At 39.9% G+C, this 18,953-nt stretch overlaps 1 protein-coding gene across 13 annotated transcripts in view; it reads right to left on the bottom strand.

Moving 5' to 3' along the window:
* Positions 1-18,953, bottom strand: part of adgrd2 (adhesion G protein-coupled receptor D2) — a 183,947-nt gene that overhangs the window by 118,373 nt on the left and 46,621 nt on the right. For all 13 annotated transcript variants that reach the window (XM_062025704.1, XM_062025703.1, XM_062025701.1 and 10 more), the window contains 3 exons: positions 9,573-9,667; positions 7,330-7,617; positions 3,293-3,404 (listed from right to left, as the gene is read on the bottom strand). In XM_062025704.1, coding sequence (XP_061881688.1) covers positions 3,293-3,404; positions 7,330-7,617; positions 9,573-9,667 — 495 coding nt within the window. The remainder of the gene's footprint in view (positions 1-3,292; positions 3,405-7,329; positions 7,618-9,572; positions 9,668-18,953) is intronic.

Raw genomic sequence — 18,953 nt, 5'->3', positions numbered from 1 at the left:
ATATATATATATATATATATATATATATATATATATATATATACACACACACTTATACATATATGTTTTTGTATGTAAACTCTGACTCATTTTTGTTTTGTTGAAAAGAGTCAATTCATTTGCGAAAGTCACATCTCTATGTCACACTGCTTTCATTATTTCCAAGAAAATAAAATAATTCAGAATGTATTCGCAGTGTATGTCAAACATAAAAGATTATTACTTAGATTAAACCGTGCCGATGACTTGGAAGGATTCGACTATTTCAAGTGGTTGACTCAAACTTGCCAAACACAGACTTTCACCCACCTGTGCTTGCGAGTAAGTAAAACTTCATCTTCTTTAAAGCAAATCAAGGCTACAATTGTACAGGAATATATTTTCAACACAAGAGCAACAAAAAGCTCAACATTATGTTTGAACCTGACAGATTTCCTTGTGATAACGTCAACACATCTTTACAGGTATTGTAAACCTGCAAGTGAATTCCAGCATCAACCCATTCAAGAATTGTGCATAATACGCACACACACACACACACACACACACACACACACACACACACACACACACACACACACACACACACACACACACACACACACACACACACACACACACACACACACACACACACACACACACACACACACACACACACATAAGTCAGCATGTGTCAAGTACCAAGTTATAAGACTCTGAAATGTACTTCTGCTGAAGCCCAGCTGAAATTCTGCATGCTACAGTTAGCATGTGATAACTAGCAAGTTATATGACTCTGAGGGGTACGCTTGTAAAATTAGCTTAAAAAAAAGAAGCATGGTAACAGTTACCATTTGTCAATAACAAGTTACATGACTCTGAGCTGTACGGCTAAAAAAATTGCTTAAAAGGTTAGCATACTAATGTTAGCAACAGTTAACGTTCGTCAAGTACCATGTCCCTGAGGCATACGACTGCAAAATTAGCATGTCAAATGTTTGTGTGTAAACGAGGGGTGTCAACAATAATTTGATTGTCGAATGAATTCTCATTCGTAAAGATTCTTAATCGATTATAAAAAAATTTTTAAAAATGATAATATGTTGATTTCTACTTAGGAAAATTATATTGTTGATGTAAATGATCATATCTGCTGTACATAGTTACTTTAGCAAAGTGTGGGCTACTTCTCTTGTTGCATTATTTGTTTGTTTGTTTATTAAATATTTAGGTAGAATTTTATTAAACAAAACCAGTTTTCTTTTAAGTAAAATAAACATTGTCAGAGCTGATTATTTTATGGAGGAATGTCGTTAATCATAGAACTGGCACCCAATGGTATTAAAAAGTAATGATTTTGAGTCGACAATCGGTTTGAATCGAGAATCGATTTGGAGTCGAATCGTTACCCTCAAGAATCAAATCGAATCATGCGGTGCCCAAATATTCACAGCCCTTTTGTAAACAGTAAAAGACAACTCTAATTTGGATATATCTTGCATAAACTACATGCATTGCCTTTAATGGAAACGTCCGAAGCCCCCGACTCGGTGAAGGAAAAAAACAGGAGTATAGCTTTATTTTCTTTTTGCACCCTTCTTATGGAGAGGTTGTCTTTGCTAAAAGAACGTGTCCGCCAGTTTGAGCAGACTAACTTCATAACTTTAATTGCTGTGGACACGGTTGCTAGCGTTAGCCGCATTTAGCTAACTAGCCCAGTATGCCCTAAACAGCCCATAAGCTACAGTGAGGATAAGGCGCATTACAGATTTAGCTCGTTAGGTAATCCTACACCCAAGTCTAGCGGCCACACCACAATGAAAACGGCCGAAAATTCCTGGAAAACCGCACGATTGCGTTTTATAGAAAAGGACGTTAGATCAAACTTTTGAGTACACTCGCAAATTAGACATAGAAGTGTAAATAAACAAAATAACAGCTCGGTGTTACATCTTGAATAAAATAAATTGTGATATTTTTTTAAATTATGAACATTCATTAAGACGTTTGAACACAAAAGTATCAACAATTGGATCAACCAATTCTCAGGGACTGGAAATTGGTAAGTAAGTACGTAAGTTATTATTTTATTTATAAAGCACTTTTCACAGATAAAAATCACAAAGTGCTGTACAAAATAACAGGGGCAACATCATAAAAAATGTTAAAAAAGCGGATACTAAAGAAAAGAAAAGAAAAACAGTTATAAAGTCCATTGACTAAAAGATTTTCTAAAAAGCAAAGTCTTCAAATACTTTTCAAATTTTCTTGTAGTCAAACAATATTTTTGGTATAATAGATGGAATTTGTACCTGCTAATATATCGAAAATATTGTCTGATTACAAGAACATTTGAAAAGTATATAAATAAGAACACATTATGAACCTTTTTGAGCAAAGTCTTCAAAGGTTTTTTTAAAAGAGTCAACACAGTCAAGCTCACGGAGAGACTGGTGCAAGTCGTTCCGGAGTCTGGGGGCTACAGCCTCGAATGCCAGTTTTTGAGGTCTTTAGGAGACCCTGGCCTGAAGACCGAAGGTTGCGCCATGAAGCGATATACTGTACTGTACTGTAGGGGCCCCCTCCATGTCAGGACTAAAATCCTAAACTCTATGCGTAATTTTGGCTGGATGAAGACTGGATAGGACAGGGGTAACGTGGGCTGTTTTAGGTGCACAGGTCAAAAGTCTTGCAGCCGCATTCTGTACATTCGTTTGAGTTGAAAAACATCCATCTTCTAACGCTTGGCCCTTTCGAGGTCGCGGGGGGTGCTGGAACCTATCTCAGCTGCATTCGGGCGGAAGGCAGGGTACACCCTGGAAAAGTTGTCACCTCATCGCAGGGCCAACACAGATAGACAGACAACATTCACACTCACAGAATTACAATAATTAAAGCGAGACGAGATGAACGTATAAATGATCATGCCGAGATCCAATTTCTCACTTTAGAGATATTTCTCAGGTGATACAATCAGTTTTTGGTCAGCTGACAACAAAGTCTTTGACTGATCAAACACAACCTCAATGTTTCTGAGGCTGATTTTAGCAGATGCAGCTAGAGTACCAAATTAGTTATTGATCAGGGGGATCTTTTTATCAGTAGCGATGATCAGAGTTGTAGTTTTCTTAGAATCTATCTGAAGGAAATTTCGAAGACAACCAGTTTTTGATATGGATACACTTTCCAAGAATTCAGATGATAAATACAACTGTGACTCTGTGGTAAACTGTACAAATTTCCAGGTACCAGACATTGGTACTGTATCGATCAAATGTGAAAGGTACGCACGCCTGTGTGTGACACTCACTGATGTTGGGACTTTGGAATGTCAGGTGATCGCTGTCTGCCATCAAGTGAGGACTCAAGCTGGTCACCATTCTGTCGATAGTCCTGACCACGTCCATGGGACCATTTACCACCTAAAACACAGCACGGCGACATCAGCAAACAAGTTTTTTATACTAAGTTGTTATAATATGCTATGGGGCTGAGGTCAGGGTTCTGTGCATCTCAGACTTTACATCTCAAACTTTTAGTGTTTTGGAAGAAATAACGATGGCAAACATTGTGTTGGTCAGCTTAAGACTTACTGTTATCTCAAGGGGATTCGAAGAACACCGGCCGTACACTTGGAGCAATAATGGACTTTTTCCATTGGCTGTCTCGTATTAAGGTGAACACAGTGTGTGTGACAAGTGGGCCTTGGGGGCGGTCGTGGCCAGGATTTGTTCCGTGGAAGAACACTTTTCAAAAAGATGTCCATCCATTGAGTCTGGGCCAAGGTGGCCTTGGAGTTCTGAGTGGCCAGAGGGGGAACTGAGGCGAGTGGTAATGCAAGCAAACACTGGAATCCAATGCATACAAATAGCAAGGCGGTTAAAAAAAATAAAAAATAAAAAAATGAATTAAAAAAAAGGGGACCGTGCATGCTTTTGTGAACAAAATTACCGCATTCTTCTCTGTTTGTCAGCCGAAACTAAAGTTGAATTTACATATTATTTTGCTGTGGCTTCAGGGAAGAAAGGAAGACATTTTTCAATGAGAATGTGTTTTTTAATCCCGACATAAGGAGCGTGATAAAGCCATCCATGGCCTCTTCACCTTTCCCTGATTAGTGCACTACGTCAGCCTGTGAGTGGAAGCACATTGCCCTCTGGTGGTCGCAGCCGGAAACAAATTAATTCATTGTTGCATGACTGAAAAAGGACTGTCATTAGGATTTAAAAGTTTTCATTTAAACGAGGCATTAATCTGACTGCAAGTCAGGAGTTAGATGCAGCCATTTGAGGGCCACAGCTCGTTTTTTTGGGTTGTTTCATATTCTATAAATACGATTCATACATACACACACACACACATATATATATATATATATATATATATATATATATATATATATATATATATATATATATATATATATATATATATATATATATATATATGTATATATATATGTATATATCATGAAACAGACCTGTAGAGATGAAGTAGTCTTGTGATTTTTTTCCACACATACATATATTGCGCTCTACCACGGTATTGAGCACTATTGTTTTGGATAATCTAATTAAGACATATATATATGTATATATTTACATATATATAGGGAGGTAACGGGTAAGTCTTTGGTATGACTTTGGTTTGAACTCACGACCTACGACCTGAGCATTAATCAAATGGGTTAACTTATTATTTTTCACAGACCTGATATATATATATATATATATATATATATATATATATATATATATATATATATATATATATATATATATATATATATATACTTATATATGTAAATATATATATATGTATATATATTAATGCTCAGGTCGTAGGTCGTGAGTTCAAACCAAAGTCATACCAAAGACTAAAAATGGGACCCGTTACCTCCCTACTTGGCACTCAGCATTGGGGGTATTGGGGGTTAAATCACCAAAATGATTCCCTTGCATGGCCACCGCTGCTGCTCACTGCTCCCCTCACCTCCCAGGGGGTGGAACAAGGGGATGGGTCAAACGCAGAGAGTAATTTCACCACCCCTAGTGTGTGTGGTACTTTAACTTTAACTTTAATCACAAAAAATAACCGTGTAGCTGCAGATTAATCACGCAATGTAGTTTTTATTTTAAATATAATTTTTTTAATGCATTTATTTCGTGCTCTTTACATCAATATGAAATTGGTTGCCTGGAAGGGGCTGTGGGTTTCATTTTAGGTCAGTGATCAGGCGTACATCATTTCGTCATAAAATACGCCAGGACTTTAGGCAATACTTGTACCAGGTTTTGGGCAAATAAATGATGTGCAATCAAGTAAAGCCTTTTAAAAATGGTTGCGTATGACATTCTGACGATGGAATTGCACTTGTGTCAAAATATTGGGGTCTGTCTTTAGGTTAATTTAAGTTGTGTAAGCCGATCATTTACTGTGATTAATCACAGTTAATTCAAATTCAAAAGTGTGAATAATCCGATTAAAATATTAATCATTTGACAGGACCAATATATAAAATATTTAAAACTAATTAATTTATTTAAATATTTTGAGCACGTAGTATTTGCATTGAAGAACACTTCATCAAAATTTGGAAGAATACTGTTCATGTTGAAACTGATACAGCCCTTTGAGACACTTGTCATTTAGGGCTATATAAATAAACATTGATTGATTGATTGATTGAAGTCTGCAACCGGATGTGACGTCACGTGCAACAACGAAATGCAACTACCCAAATTAGGCACCCTTTGATTTTACGTGAAGCTATACCCGGTAGTAGCGACGGAATTTGGTCGTTGAGTATAAAAGTACGGACTTCATTGGCCATCCCTAATCATAATCCTAAAACGCAGGTGTCAAACTCAAGGTCCGGGGGTCAAATCAGGCCCACCACATCATTTTATGTGGCCCACAAAAGCTTGGAAAAATATGCGTTAATAAAGTAATTCATCTTTTCTTACTAAACATATTTGTTCTTTCTATTTTGCAATATGCAATTGCATATCTTTTGAACTTTAATATTATCAAACAATGCAACAAAATGTTATATTATCATACATTCCAAAACATAAAAAAACAACAACAATAAAAACTTAGATATCTGCTTGATGTATCGATCAAATTGTACACTGTAAAAATGACAATACATTTTACAGTAATATTCTGGCGATTGAGTTTAAAGAACTTTGGTGCTGTTTTTCCATATACAGTAATACACAATAAAAACAACTGCAGATTTTACGGTTGAAAGCTGGCAGCTCCGTTGTATGAATTTTAAAGTAAAAAAACGTTTCGGTTGGCTAGCCATGTTAAAGAACCAAATAATTTCTTAGATCAAAGTTCCACTGTACATGAACCGTAAAAAAACAACAACAAGAAAATACATCTAGTAGGTTTGTTATCGTTTGCCATCTTATGGACTACTTCGCTCACTGCGAGTACTGCTTCCATGTACGTGTTTTTCTTTTTTCCCAACCTGAGTGCAGTGTTTGTCTTCCAGCCGTCCATAGCATTTTTACTCATAGGGATTCTTCATTCGTCACTCTAAGCAACGTTTGTAAGTTTTACAATATAACTAAAACAATTCTTACTTACTAAATTGTCCATGAGCGATGTCGGCAGGAGTGTTTTCATGCACATTGGTACATGATATCTTAATGTAATGACGCTAGCGTCGTTAGCATTAGGTAAAATGCTAACACGTGTTAGTATTATTAACTAAAAACAACATTCTTTTTGTATCGTTTCAGTTTCACAAAATCCTCAGTAAATTCACCAAAACATCACCGTGGAGTTATTGAGTCTCGTTTAGCTGATTGGAGAGCTAGCTTCCACAGCTAGTGGGTCCATGACGATGACTTCTATTTTGTTTGGTCATCCGTTTTACTGCTGTTACAGACACCTTATTTAAGGAATATTCACAACATATATATCTGCGGCTTACAGTCCGGTGCGGCTAATATATGGGAAAATATTGTTTTCTTCTAAAATTGAGTGGCCTATATACCCGTGCGTACTATGGTCTGGAAATATGGTATTGATATATATTTATAGTCATATAATATTCACTGTTACAAGCGGCCCACTGAGGGCAACCTTAACTGCAATGCTTTGGTGTTCCTTTCTTTATGGCACCATGACGTCCCTTAGCTCAGTCTATGATAAATGCATGATTCTTTCTCCAGGCGTTAGTGTGTGTATATATTTTTAATTTGACGATTTTAAATGTTTTTCCTGACAGTGGCAGTGAGTGACATCCACACACAGCTCCCCACACAAAGCAGGGCCAAGTGTGCATCGAGGCAAAGAGGAGATAAGAAGGTGCAAAGCAGAGGACGTTACCTCTTTGATGGCCTGCCACTTGAAGGCATTGTCCTGGCTGATGACGCTGTCCGCCACGCTGATGAAGTGCTGGCCCATCTCCTGGATGTTCTCCTCGGTGTGATTGGCGGCATCGGCCGGCTGCAGCGTGACATCGGCGGCCAGCGACAGCAACTGGATGAGGGACACCATGTCTTCTGGCTGCAGGCCCTCCTGCTTGGTGTCCCGCAGAGCCTTGACGGACACGTCCAACAAGGCGGATGCTTCGCCGAGGCTACTCAGGCCTGATGGCTGCTGCCCCAACACTGCCTGGGCGCGTAGAGAGGGCCGCTTTTGAATATTAACGTCATACCGACGATTTGACAGTCCCTACAACATGAATAGGACTGTGTATCACTGTTCTTAGACAGGTACATATTTGTACAAGAACACCTGGAAGGTTTGGGATTATTATCGTAAATTACGGCCGATACTTTTTTCCCCTACACTTTGAACCCTGCGGGTTATAAAACGGTGCAGCTGATTTATGGATTTTTCTTTGCTGACGACCATAATAAAAAACAAGCGAATACATTGAGACAGTGTTTTATTATTTGTGCTATGGCGCCACATTTTGGACAAGTTTGCTCACTGCAGGTGCTGCATTGTCCTTCCATTTAGTGCTTTCGACCAGAAGTAGAAGTGTCGTTCAGTATTCTAGCTGTCTATAGCGTTTCTACTCGTATGGATTCTTCGTTTATCACTCCAAGCAACATTTGTAAGTTTTACAATATAACTAAAACTCTTAATACTTACTAAACAGTCCCATGTGTGATGTCTGTAGGAGTGTTTTCACACATATTTTTATGTGCTATCGTAATGTGATGAAGATAGCATCGTTAGCATTAGCTAATATGCTAACACGTTCACAAGTGTCTGTGTTAGTATTATTAACTCACAATGGCAGTCTTTTTGCATTGTTTCAGTTTCACAAATTCCTCAGTAAATTCACCTAAACATCAACGTGGAGTTATTGAGTCTGTTTAGCTGTTTAGTTATTGATGTCCGCAGCTATTGAGTCCATGATGACGACTTCTGTTTTGTTTGATCAGCCGTTTTACTGCCGTTTTCCAGACACCGTTTGAAAACAATTAAGGTATGTCGATAAACATTTACAAAATATTTATCTGTAAATAACTAATTTCACAACGTATATATGTGCGGCTTATAGTCCGGTGCGACTAATATATGGAAACAAATGTTCCTAAAATTTGGTGAGTGCAGCTTATAAGATCAAATATTTTTTATAGTTAGAGCATAAAAACATGTTCATGACCTTCTCAAAAAAATATTGAGACATAAATATAGCCCTCTAAAGTTGAAATAATACAATTTGCATCCATGATTGACAAGTTTAGCCTACTTAGACACAAACATGTGGAACTCAAATGAAGGAGTGGCATTGTGTTGAGCTCTGTTTGCGAGCTCGCGATTTGCAGTGTGCACAAAAAATACAATTGCATGTAGTGTTAGTGGATGTGTTGGGGTGATCTAATCTACTAAAACCGCTTGCCAGTGTTAGGAAAAACAATGTTACATAATACACTTTTACTAGTAAGGCGTTATCTAATTAACTACTTTTGCATTCGTTACATCGCTGTTGCCGAAGTGTTTGATGTAATGTAGCGCACTACTTTTGATGTGGTTTTATGTCAACATAACAGCGTCAGAAAGACAGCAAGTTCAATAACTTTTTACTAATGGAAGCAACAAGCAGCACTAAACACTAAAATTAACTTGATATCAAAAAGGAAGAGGCAACATCACACAGCAAACAACACACAACATGCAAGTACACACACCCACACACACTTCCACTACTACTACTACTACTACTACTACTACTACTACTACTACTATGAGGGAATAATGAACAACAAGACTTATTTAACAGCGGAGAAAAGAGCTACTCTTATTCAGCAATGCCTCTTTCAAGCACACACACTCTTCACTATACAAACTTCGATGGATGAAAACTGTTCAAAAAATAATTAAGTTTGTAAATCGTGGTTACACTGTATAGATATATTGTATCATATGTGATCAATATCGGTATCTGCCAATTATCAAATCGCCAACATTGGTATCGAATAGTTAGTGAAAAGGCAGTATCGGGACACCCCTAATTTAAAGATTTTAACCGTCACCAAGGGTTCTTATGGGTTATTATAATAAAATTAGTCGTTCATGTATCGATTAGTCAACATGTCCAGTGTGTCGTGTACCTGGCTGTTATTGGACAGCTTCATTAGATGGTTCATAAAGGCAGTAGGATGAGAGCTCTGGGAATCACTGATCTGCTTCATCTTCAGGTATCGTTCTGGTCCAAAGACAACTCAGTATCAGTATCATCATGTGTGGTGTTAAAGATGCGCTTATTTCATATTTGAAAAAAAAAGAAAATAATCCTCAAAAATTCCAATAATGCTGCTGATTATCTTCTAACATGATACTTTTATTTGTGTTAAAAAATATATATTTGGAAATGTGTATGGAAGTACTTTTTGTAGTCAGTCCTGATACTTCACACAAAACACTTAATACCTAACAATTAATGTGAACAATTTTAAGTTGCAATAGCAAACGTTACAATTGCAACACTTTTGTTTTGGCCGCAATCTTTCATGAGCTCATCTTAAAAGATGTTAAAGGTTTTTAATGTAAATGAAAGGCCTATTTCTGTCAAATATTGTTGACAAATCTGTTTAAATCCGTCTTTGCTGAGATAATCCATCCACCTCACTGGTGTGGCACATTTAAGATATAAAAAATGTACGTACATACATACACACTTACACACATACACACATATATACATATACATTATATATATATATATATATATATATATATATATATATATATATATATATATATATAATATATATATATATATATATATATATATATATATATATATATATATATATATATATATATATATATATATTATATATATATATATATATATATATATATATATATATATATATATATCTATATATATATATATATATATATATATATATATAGATAGATATATATATATATATATTATATATTATATATATATATATATATTATATATATATATATATATATATATATATATATATATATATATATATATATATATATATATATATATATATATATATACACAACACTCTCCGCACTTGTCCATGTTAGCTATTAATGATACAGTACATCCATTATTTTAATATAATATGTACACATATGTATAGGATATATATATATATATATATATATATATATATATATATATATATATATATATATATATATATATATATATATATATATATATATTAGGGCTGTGAATCTTTGGGTGTCGATTCAATATCGATTCTTGGGGTCACGATTCGATTCAAAATCGATTTTTTTTAATTCAACACGATTCTCGATTCAAAAACGATTTTTTCCTGATTCGAAATGATTCTCTATTCATTCAATACATAGGATTTCAGCAGGATCTACCCCAGTCTGCTGACATGCAAGCAGAGTAGTAGATTTTTGTAAAAAGCTTTTATAATTGTAAAAGACAATGTTTTATTAACAGATTGCAATAATGTAAATTTGTTTTAACTATTAAATGAACCAAAAATATGACTTATTTTATCTTTGTGAAAATATTGGACACAGTTTGTTGTCAAGCTTATGAGATGTGATGCAAGTGTAAGCCACTGTGACACTATTGTTCTTTTTTTTTTTATAAACGTTTAATGATAATGTCAATGAGGGATTTTCAATCACTGCTATGTTGAAATGGTAACTAATATTGATACTGTTGTTGATAATATTCATTTTTGTTTCACTACTTTTGGTTTGTTCTGTGTCGTGTTTGTGTCTCCTCTCAATTGCTCTGTTTATTGCAGTTCTGAGTGTTGCTGGGTCGGGTTTGGTTTTGGAATTGGATTGCATTGTTATGGTATTGCTGTGTATTGTTTTGTTGGATTGATTAATTAAAAAAAAAAAATTAAAAAAATAAATACATAAATAAATACTCCTCTCTGAGCTGCCACCTTACCGTGGTAGAGGAGTTTGCGTGTCTCAATGATCCTAGGAGCTATGTTGTCCGGGGGCTTCCATGCCCCCTGGTAGGGTCTCCCAAGACAAACAGGTCCTAGGTGAGGGATCAGACAAAGAGCAGCTCGAAGACTTCTATGGAAATACAAGAACCGAGACTCAGATTTCCCTCGCCCGGACGCGGGTCACCGGGGCCCCCCTCTAGAGCCAGGCCCGGAGTTGGGGCACGACGGCGAGCGCCTGGTGGCCGGGCCTGTCCCCATGGGGCCCGGCCGGGCACAGCCCGAAGAGGCAACGTGGGTCCCCCCTCCAATGGGCTCACCACCCATAGCAGGGGCCATAGAGGTCGGGTGCAATGTGAGCTGGGCGGCAGCCGAAGGCAGGGCACTTGGCGGTCCGATCCTCGGCTACAGAAGCTAGCTCTTGGGACGTGGAACGTCACCTCGCTGGGGGGGAAGGAGCCTGAGCTAGTGCGCGAGGTGGAGAAGTTCCGGCTAGACATAGTCGGACTCACTTCGACGCACAGCAAGGGCTCTGGAACCAGTTCTCTCGAGAGGGGATGGACTCTCTTCCACTCTGGCGTTGCCGGCAGTGAGAGGCGACGGGCTGGGGTGGCAATTCTTGTTTCCCCCCGGCTCAGAACCTGCATGTTGGAGTTCAACCCGGTGGACGAGAGGGTAGCTTCCCTCCGCCTTCGGGTGGGGGGACGGGTCCTGACTGTTGTTTGCGCTTACGCGCCAAGCAGCAGCTCAGAGTACCCACCCTTTTTGGATTCACTCGAGGGAGTACTTGAGGGTGCTCCCCCGGGTGATTCCCTCGTTCTACTGGGGGACTTCAACGCTCATATTGGCAACGACAGTGAAACCTGGAGAGGCGTGATTGGTAAGAATGGCCGCCCGGATCTGAACCCGAGTGGTGTGTTGTTATTGGACTTTTGTGCCCGTCACGGATTGTCCATAACAAACACCATGTTCAAGCATAAGGGTGTCCATATGTGCACTTGGCACCAGGACACCCTGGGCCGCAGTTCCATGATCGACTTTGTAGTTGTGTCATCGGATTTGCGGCCTCATGTTTTGGACACTCGGGTGAAGAGAGGGGCGGAGCTTTCTACCGATCACCACCTGGTGGTGAGTTGGCTGCGATGGTGGGGGAGGAAGCCGGACAGACCTGGCAGGCCCAAACGCATTGTGAGGGTTTGCTGGGAACGTCTGGCAGAGTCTCCTGTCAGAGAGAGTTTCAATTCCCACCTCCGGAAGAACTTTGAACATGTCGCGAGGGAGGTGCTGGACATTGAGTCCGAGTGGACCATGTTCCGCACCTCTATTGTCGAGGCGGCTGATTGGAGCTGTGGCCGCAAAGTAGTTGGTGCCTGTCGTGGCGGTAATCCTAGAACCCGTTGGTGGACACCGGCGGTGAGGGATGCCGTCAAGCAGAAGAAGGAGTCCTATCGGGTTCTTTTGGCTCATAGGACTCCTGAGGCAGCGGACAGGTACCGACAGGCCAAGCGGTGTGCGGCTTCAGCGGTCGCGGAGGCAAAAACTCGGACATGGGAGGAGTTCGGGGAAGCCATGGAAAACGACTTCCGGACGGCTTCGAAGCGATTCTGGACCACCATCCGCCGCCTCAGGAAGGGGAAGCAGTGCACTATCAACACCATGTATAGTGAGGATGGTGTTCTGCTGACCTCGACTGCGGATGTTGTGGATCGGTGGAGGGAATACTTCGAAGACCTCCTCAATCCCACCAACACGTCTTCCTATGAGGAAGCAGTGCCTGGGGAATCTGTGTTGGGCTCTCCTATTTCTGGGGCTGAGGTTGCTGAGGTAGTTAAAAAGCTCCTCGGTGGCAAGGCCCCGGGGGTGGATGAGATCCGCCCGGAGTTCCTTAAGGCTCTGGATGCTGTGGGGCTGTCTTGGTTGACAAGACTCTGCAGCATCGCGTGGACATCGGGGGCGGTACCTCTGGATTGGCAGACCGGGGTGGTGGTTCCTCTCTTTAAAAAGGGGAACCGGAGGGTGTGTTCTAACTATCGGGGGATCACACTCCTCAGCCTTCCCGGTAAGGTCTATTCAGGTGTACTGGAGAGGAGGCTACGCCGGATAGTCGAACCTCGGATTCAGGAGGAACAGTGTGGTTTTCGTCCTGGTCGTGGAACTGTGGACCAGCTCTATATTCTCGGCAGGGTCCTTGAGGGTGCATGGGAGTTTGCCCAACCAGTCTACATGTGCTTTGTGGACTTGGAAAAGGCATTCGACCGTGTCCCTCGGGAAGTCCTGTGGGGAGTGCTCAGAGAGTATGGGGTAACGGACTGTCTGATTGTGGCGGTCCGCTCCCTGTATGATCAGTGTCAGAGCTTGGTCCGCATTGCCGGCAGTAAGTCGGACACGTTTCCAGTGAGGGTTGGACTCCGCCAAGGCTGCCCTTTGTCACCGATTCTGTTCATAACTTTTATGGACAGAATTTCTAGGCGCAGTCAAGGCGTTGAGGGGATCCGGTTTGGTGGCTGCGGGATTAGGTCTCTGCTTTTTGCAGATGATGTGGTCCTGATGGCTTCATCTGGCCAGGATCTTCAGCTCTCACTGGATCGGTTCGCAGCTGAGTGTGAAGCGACTGGGATGAGAATCAGCACCTCCAAGTCCGAGTCCATGGTTCTCGCCCGGAAAAGGGTGGAGTGCCATCTCCGGGTTGGGGAGGAGATCTTGCCCCAAGTGGAGGAGTTCAAGTACCTCGGAGTCTTGTTCACGAGTGAGGGAAGAGTGGTTCGTGAGATCGACAGGCGGATCGGTGCGGCGTCTTCAGTAATGCGGGCGCTGTATCGGTCCGTTGTGGTGAAGAAGGAGCTGAGCCGCAAGGCAAAGCTCTCAATTTACCGGTCGATCTACGTTCCCATCCTCACCTATGGTCATGAGCTTTGGGTTATGACCGAAAGGACAAGATCACGGGTACAAGCGGCCGAAATGAGTTTCCTCCGCCGGGTGGCGGGTCTCTCCCTTAGAGATAGGGTGAGAAGCTCTGTCATCCGGGAGGAGCTCAAAGTAAAGCCACTGCTCCTCCACATCGAGAGGAGCCAGATGAGGTGGTTCGGGCATCTGGTCAGGATGCCACCCGAACGCCTCCCTAGGGAGGTGTTTAGGGCACGTCCGACCGGTAGGAGGCCACGGGGAAGACCCAGGACACGTTGGGAAGACTATGTCTCCCGGCTGGCCTGGGAACGCCTCGGGATCCCCCGGGAAGAGCTAGACGAAGTGGCTGGGGAGAGGGAAGTCTGGGCTTCCCTGCTTAGGCTGCTGCCCCCGCGACCCGACCTCGGATAAGCGGAAGAAGATGGATGGATGGATGGATGGATGGACATAAATAAATAAAAATAAATAAAAAAATAAATTGATTTTTTTTTAAATGAGAATCAATTCTGAATCGCACAACGTGAGAATCGCGATTCGAATTTGAATCGATTTTTTTCCACACCCCTAATATATATATATATATATATATATATATATATATATATATATATATATATATATATATATATATATATATATATATATACATATATATATATATATATATATATATATATATATATATACAGGCTGTATATATATATATATATATATATATATATATATATATATATATATATATATATATATATATATATATATATATATATATATATATATAATATATATATATATATAATATATATAAATACACACATACATATATGTATATATATAAATATAGGCCATCGCATGCAACAAGAAGGAGCTTTTCTAACCCGTAACCTGTTTTGAAAAAGTTTCATTGTAGTTTTTATACCGAAATATACATTGCGTGAATCAGTTTGAATGGAGAACCGGGTTGAATCAAGAATCAATTCTGAATCGAGAATCAATTCTGAATCGAATCTCCACCCCCTGGAATTGTAATCGGATCAAATCATTAGTTGCAGAAAGATTCACACCCCTATTGGACAATATGACTATTACACAGAGCCCAAAAAAGATCTGCAGGCTCTAGGGCATTTTCCACTTGGGCTTCAGTACTCTGGAATGTTCTACCAGCAAGAGTTAGAGCTTCTACCTCAGTAGAAGCGTTCAAGTCCCACCTTAAAACTCATTTACATAGCCTTTAAAGAGACTCCTTTTTAGACCAGTTGACCTGCCGCTTTTCTACTCTGTCCCTTATCTCCTGGCAAGAGAGGATACCAAGTGGCCACGGTTAATTTCTGTCGGGGTACCAGTCTGGAGGATCTGCTAGCTGACCTGAATTGAGACTTGACATACACCACTCTTTGGACCAGTTCTCAATGCACAGCTATAGACAAGTCTAACAGACTGGATGAGCTTTGAAGAAGATACACCCATGACTATCGGATGGTTTCCCAATAGTAGATTGATTAATATTATCTACTTAGTAGATAATAGACAAGTAATAAGTAATAATTTAACAAAACAATTATTTAACAATTCAATAACTGTACCCACTTGACATTCATTGCAGCCGGTCAGTGGGGTCCCTACATCTGCGATCCCTTCTCAAGGTTTTGTCTTGTTCCCTTAAAACCCATTTAGATACTCTAGCCTTTAAAAAAGACCCCTTTTAGGGCAGTTGACCTGCTGCTTCCCTTTTCTGCTCTGCCCCCACCTCTCCTGCGTAGTGAGGTTATCAGGTGGATCAGTTTCCGGGGAGGAGGCGCGAGGTGTTCCAAATCGGGACCAGGGGTGAACCACTCCTCAGTGATGTCTCGGCGCTGCCGACTTGTCTGCATGCAAGAGGATCCCTCTGCTAGCCTCCCTATGGACTGGACTTTCACGTTATTAACCGTACCCACTCGGCGTCCATTGCACCAGGAGGTGGTTCCCACATACGGGGTCCCTCCCCAGGTTTCTCATTGTTCCCATTGGGTTGAGTTTTTTCTTGCCTGGATGTGGGTTTAGATCTGAGGATGTCGTCATGGTTTGTGAAGCCATTTGAGGCACCTGTGATTAAGGACTATATAAGTCAATTTTGATTGATTGATTGATTCCCCATCTGGGGTTTTTGGAGGTTTTCCTTGCCTGGATGTGGGTTTAGATCAGGGGATGTTTGTGAGTTTGTGAGTTTGTGAAGCCCTTTAAGGCACTCTTGATTTCAAGCTATACCAATCAAATGTGATTGATTGATTGGTTGATCGACCCACGGCCATTACTTCATATTGCAAAGATCTGTACACAATTCCTGGAAGATGAGGATTCTTTGGATCGGCGCATACCGCCGCGTGTTCCACTTCCTGTCCAATATTCAGCAAATTGACAAAGCCGTTGGAGCAGAGTGGAGCAACATTCCACCATTTAATTGGTGGTCTCACCTGACACTGGCTGCGTTTCCATTGCAGTTTCAATTTCCAATTTCCAATTTCAAAAATCTCGTCAAAGTACATTTACTTGTAGGTTTTTGAGGAAGCTGGACGTGTTTGTGTTTCCATGGTTTTGGAGCTGTGATTACAATTGCAGCCACTGCTGTTGCCGTGGCAGCGGGTGATTGCTCAAAGGCAACGTGCTTACGTACGGCACTGGCCAACAATAAGGGTTTTTGGGGAAGAATTGTGAATGAGGAATTCACAGAAATGGGGGATGGTATTTTTTATTTTATTTTGATTTATTTATTTTTTTTGTCATAAAGAAATACAATCATGTGTGCTTACGGACTGTATCCCTGCATACTGTATTGATCTCTATTGATATATAATGTATATATTGTGTTTTTGATGTTGATTTAATAAAAAAATTAAATTAAATTAAAAAATAAAAATATTTTTAAATTTTTTTTAATTTCTTGTGCGGCCCGGTACCAATCGGTCCACAGACCGGTACCGGGCCGCCGCCCGGTGGTTGGGGACCACTGGTCTAGATCATGTTTTGTGTAGTTATGTTCTGTTAGTTTTGGACTCCTTTTAGTTCCTGTGTGTGCACCTCCCTGAGTTTGTTTTGGTTGCCATAGTTGCTAATTATGTTCACCTGTCTCTGATTAGTGTTCGGCCACTCACCTGCTACCTGAGCACTAATCAGAGGCATTATTTAAAGGCCTACTGAAACCCACTACTACCGACCACGCAGTCTGATAGTTTATATATTAATGAGGAAATCTTAACATTGCAACACATGCCAATACGGCCGGGTTAACTTATAAAGTGCAATTTTAAACTTCCCAGGAAACTTCCGCTTGAAAACGTTGCGGTATGATGACTTATGCGCGTGACGTCACGAGGTCAAGGGAAGTGTTTGGACCCAATACAAATACCTCTGTTTTCTTCGACAAAATTCCACAGTATTCTGGACATCTGTGTTGGTGAATCTTTTGCAATTTGTTTAATGGACAATGGAGACTGCAAATAAGAAAGTTGTAGGTGCGATCGGTGGAGCGGCGGACTACAGCAACACCAACACCAGGAGGTTGTGTTGTGTTTTGAGCAGGATAGCAGACGCACTACAGTGAGTACGTCCGCCGCCGCATCTAAGTTAGCTTCTGTTTTTTTAGCTTCGCCAAGCTGAATATTATTAATCGTGTATTTACATGTTCATGGTTTAATAGTATTTTTGATCTTCTGTCTATCCATCCAGTCAGGGTTTTTTTTAAATTTAGTTTCTATCTGCATTTGAGACTGATGCTATCACGTTGGCTACGTAGCTAGGTTAGCTTCTATTTTTTTAGCTTCGCAAAGTTGAATATTATTAATCGTGTATTTACATGTTCATGGTTTAATAGTATTTTTGATCTTCTGTCTATCCATCCAGTCAGGGTTTTTTTTTATTTAGTTTCTATCTGCATTTGAGACTGATGCTATCACGTTGGCTACATAGCTAGGTTAGCTTCTATTTTTTTTTAGCTTCGCAAAGCTGAATATTATTATTTGTTGATTTACATGTTCATGGTTTAATAGTATTTTTGATCTTCTGTCTATCCATCCAGTCAGGTTTTTTTTTAATTTAGTTTCTATCTGCATTTGAGACTGATGCTATCACGTTGGCTACATAGCTAGGTTAGCTTCTATTTTTTTAGCTTCGCAAAGCTGAATATTATTAATCGTGTATTTACATGTTCATGGTTTAATAGTATTTTTGATCTTCTGTCTATCCATCCAGTCAGGGTTTTTTTAAATTTAGTTTCTATCTGCATTTGAGACTGATGCTATCACGTTGGCTACGTAGCTAGTTTAGCTTCTATTTTTTTAGCTTCGCAAAGCTGAATATTATTAATCGTGTATTTACATGTTCATGGTTTAATAGTATTTTTGATCTTCTGTCTATCCATCCAGTCAGGTTTTTTTTTAATTTAGTTTCTATCTGCATTTGAGACTGATGCTATCACGTTGGCTACGTAGCTAGGTTAGCTTCTATTTTTTTTAGCTTCGCAAAGCTGAATATTATTAATCGTGTGTTTACATGTTCAGTCACTGTGAATGTCCATTTCGCGTTCTCGACTCTCATTTTCAAGAGGATATAGTATCTGAGGTGGTTTAAAATACAAATATGTGATCTACAATAGAAAAAGGAGAGAGTGTGGAATCCAAT

The sequence above is a fragment of the Entelurus aequoreus genome, linkage group LG17, assembly GCF_033978785.1.
Source record: "Entelurus aequoreus isolate RoL-2023_Sb linkage group LG17, RoL_Eaeq_v1.1, whole genome shotgun sequence".
NCBI classification, from domain to species: Eukaryota; Metazoa; Chordata; class Actinopteri; order Syngnathiformes; family Syngnathidae; genus Entelurus; species Entelurus aequoreus.
The sequence above is the reverse complement of the archived record's forward strand: the minus strand, read 5'-3'. Positions and strand labels throughout refer to the sequence as shown.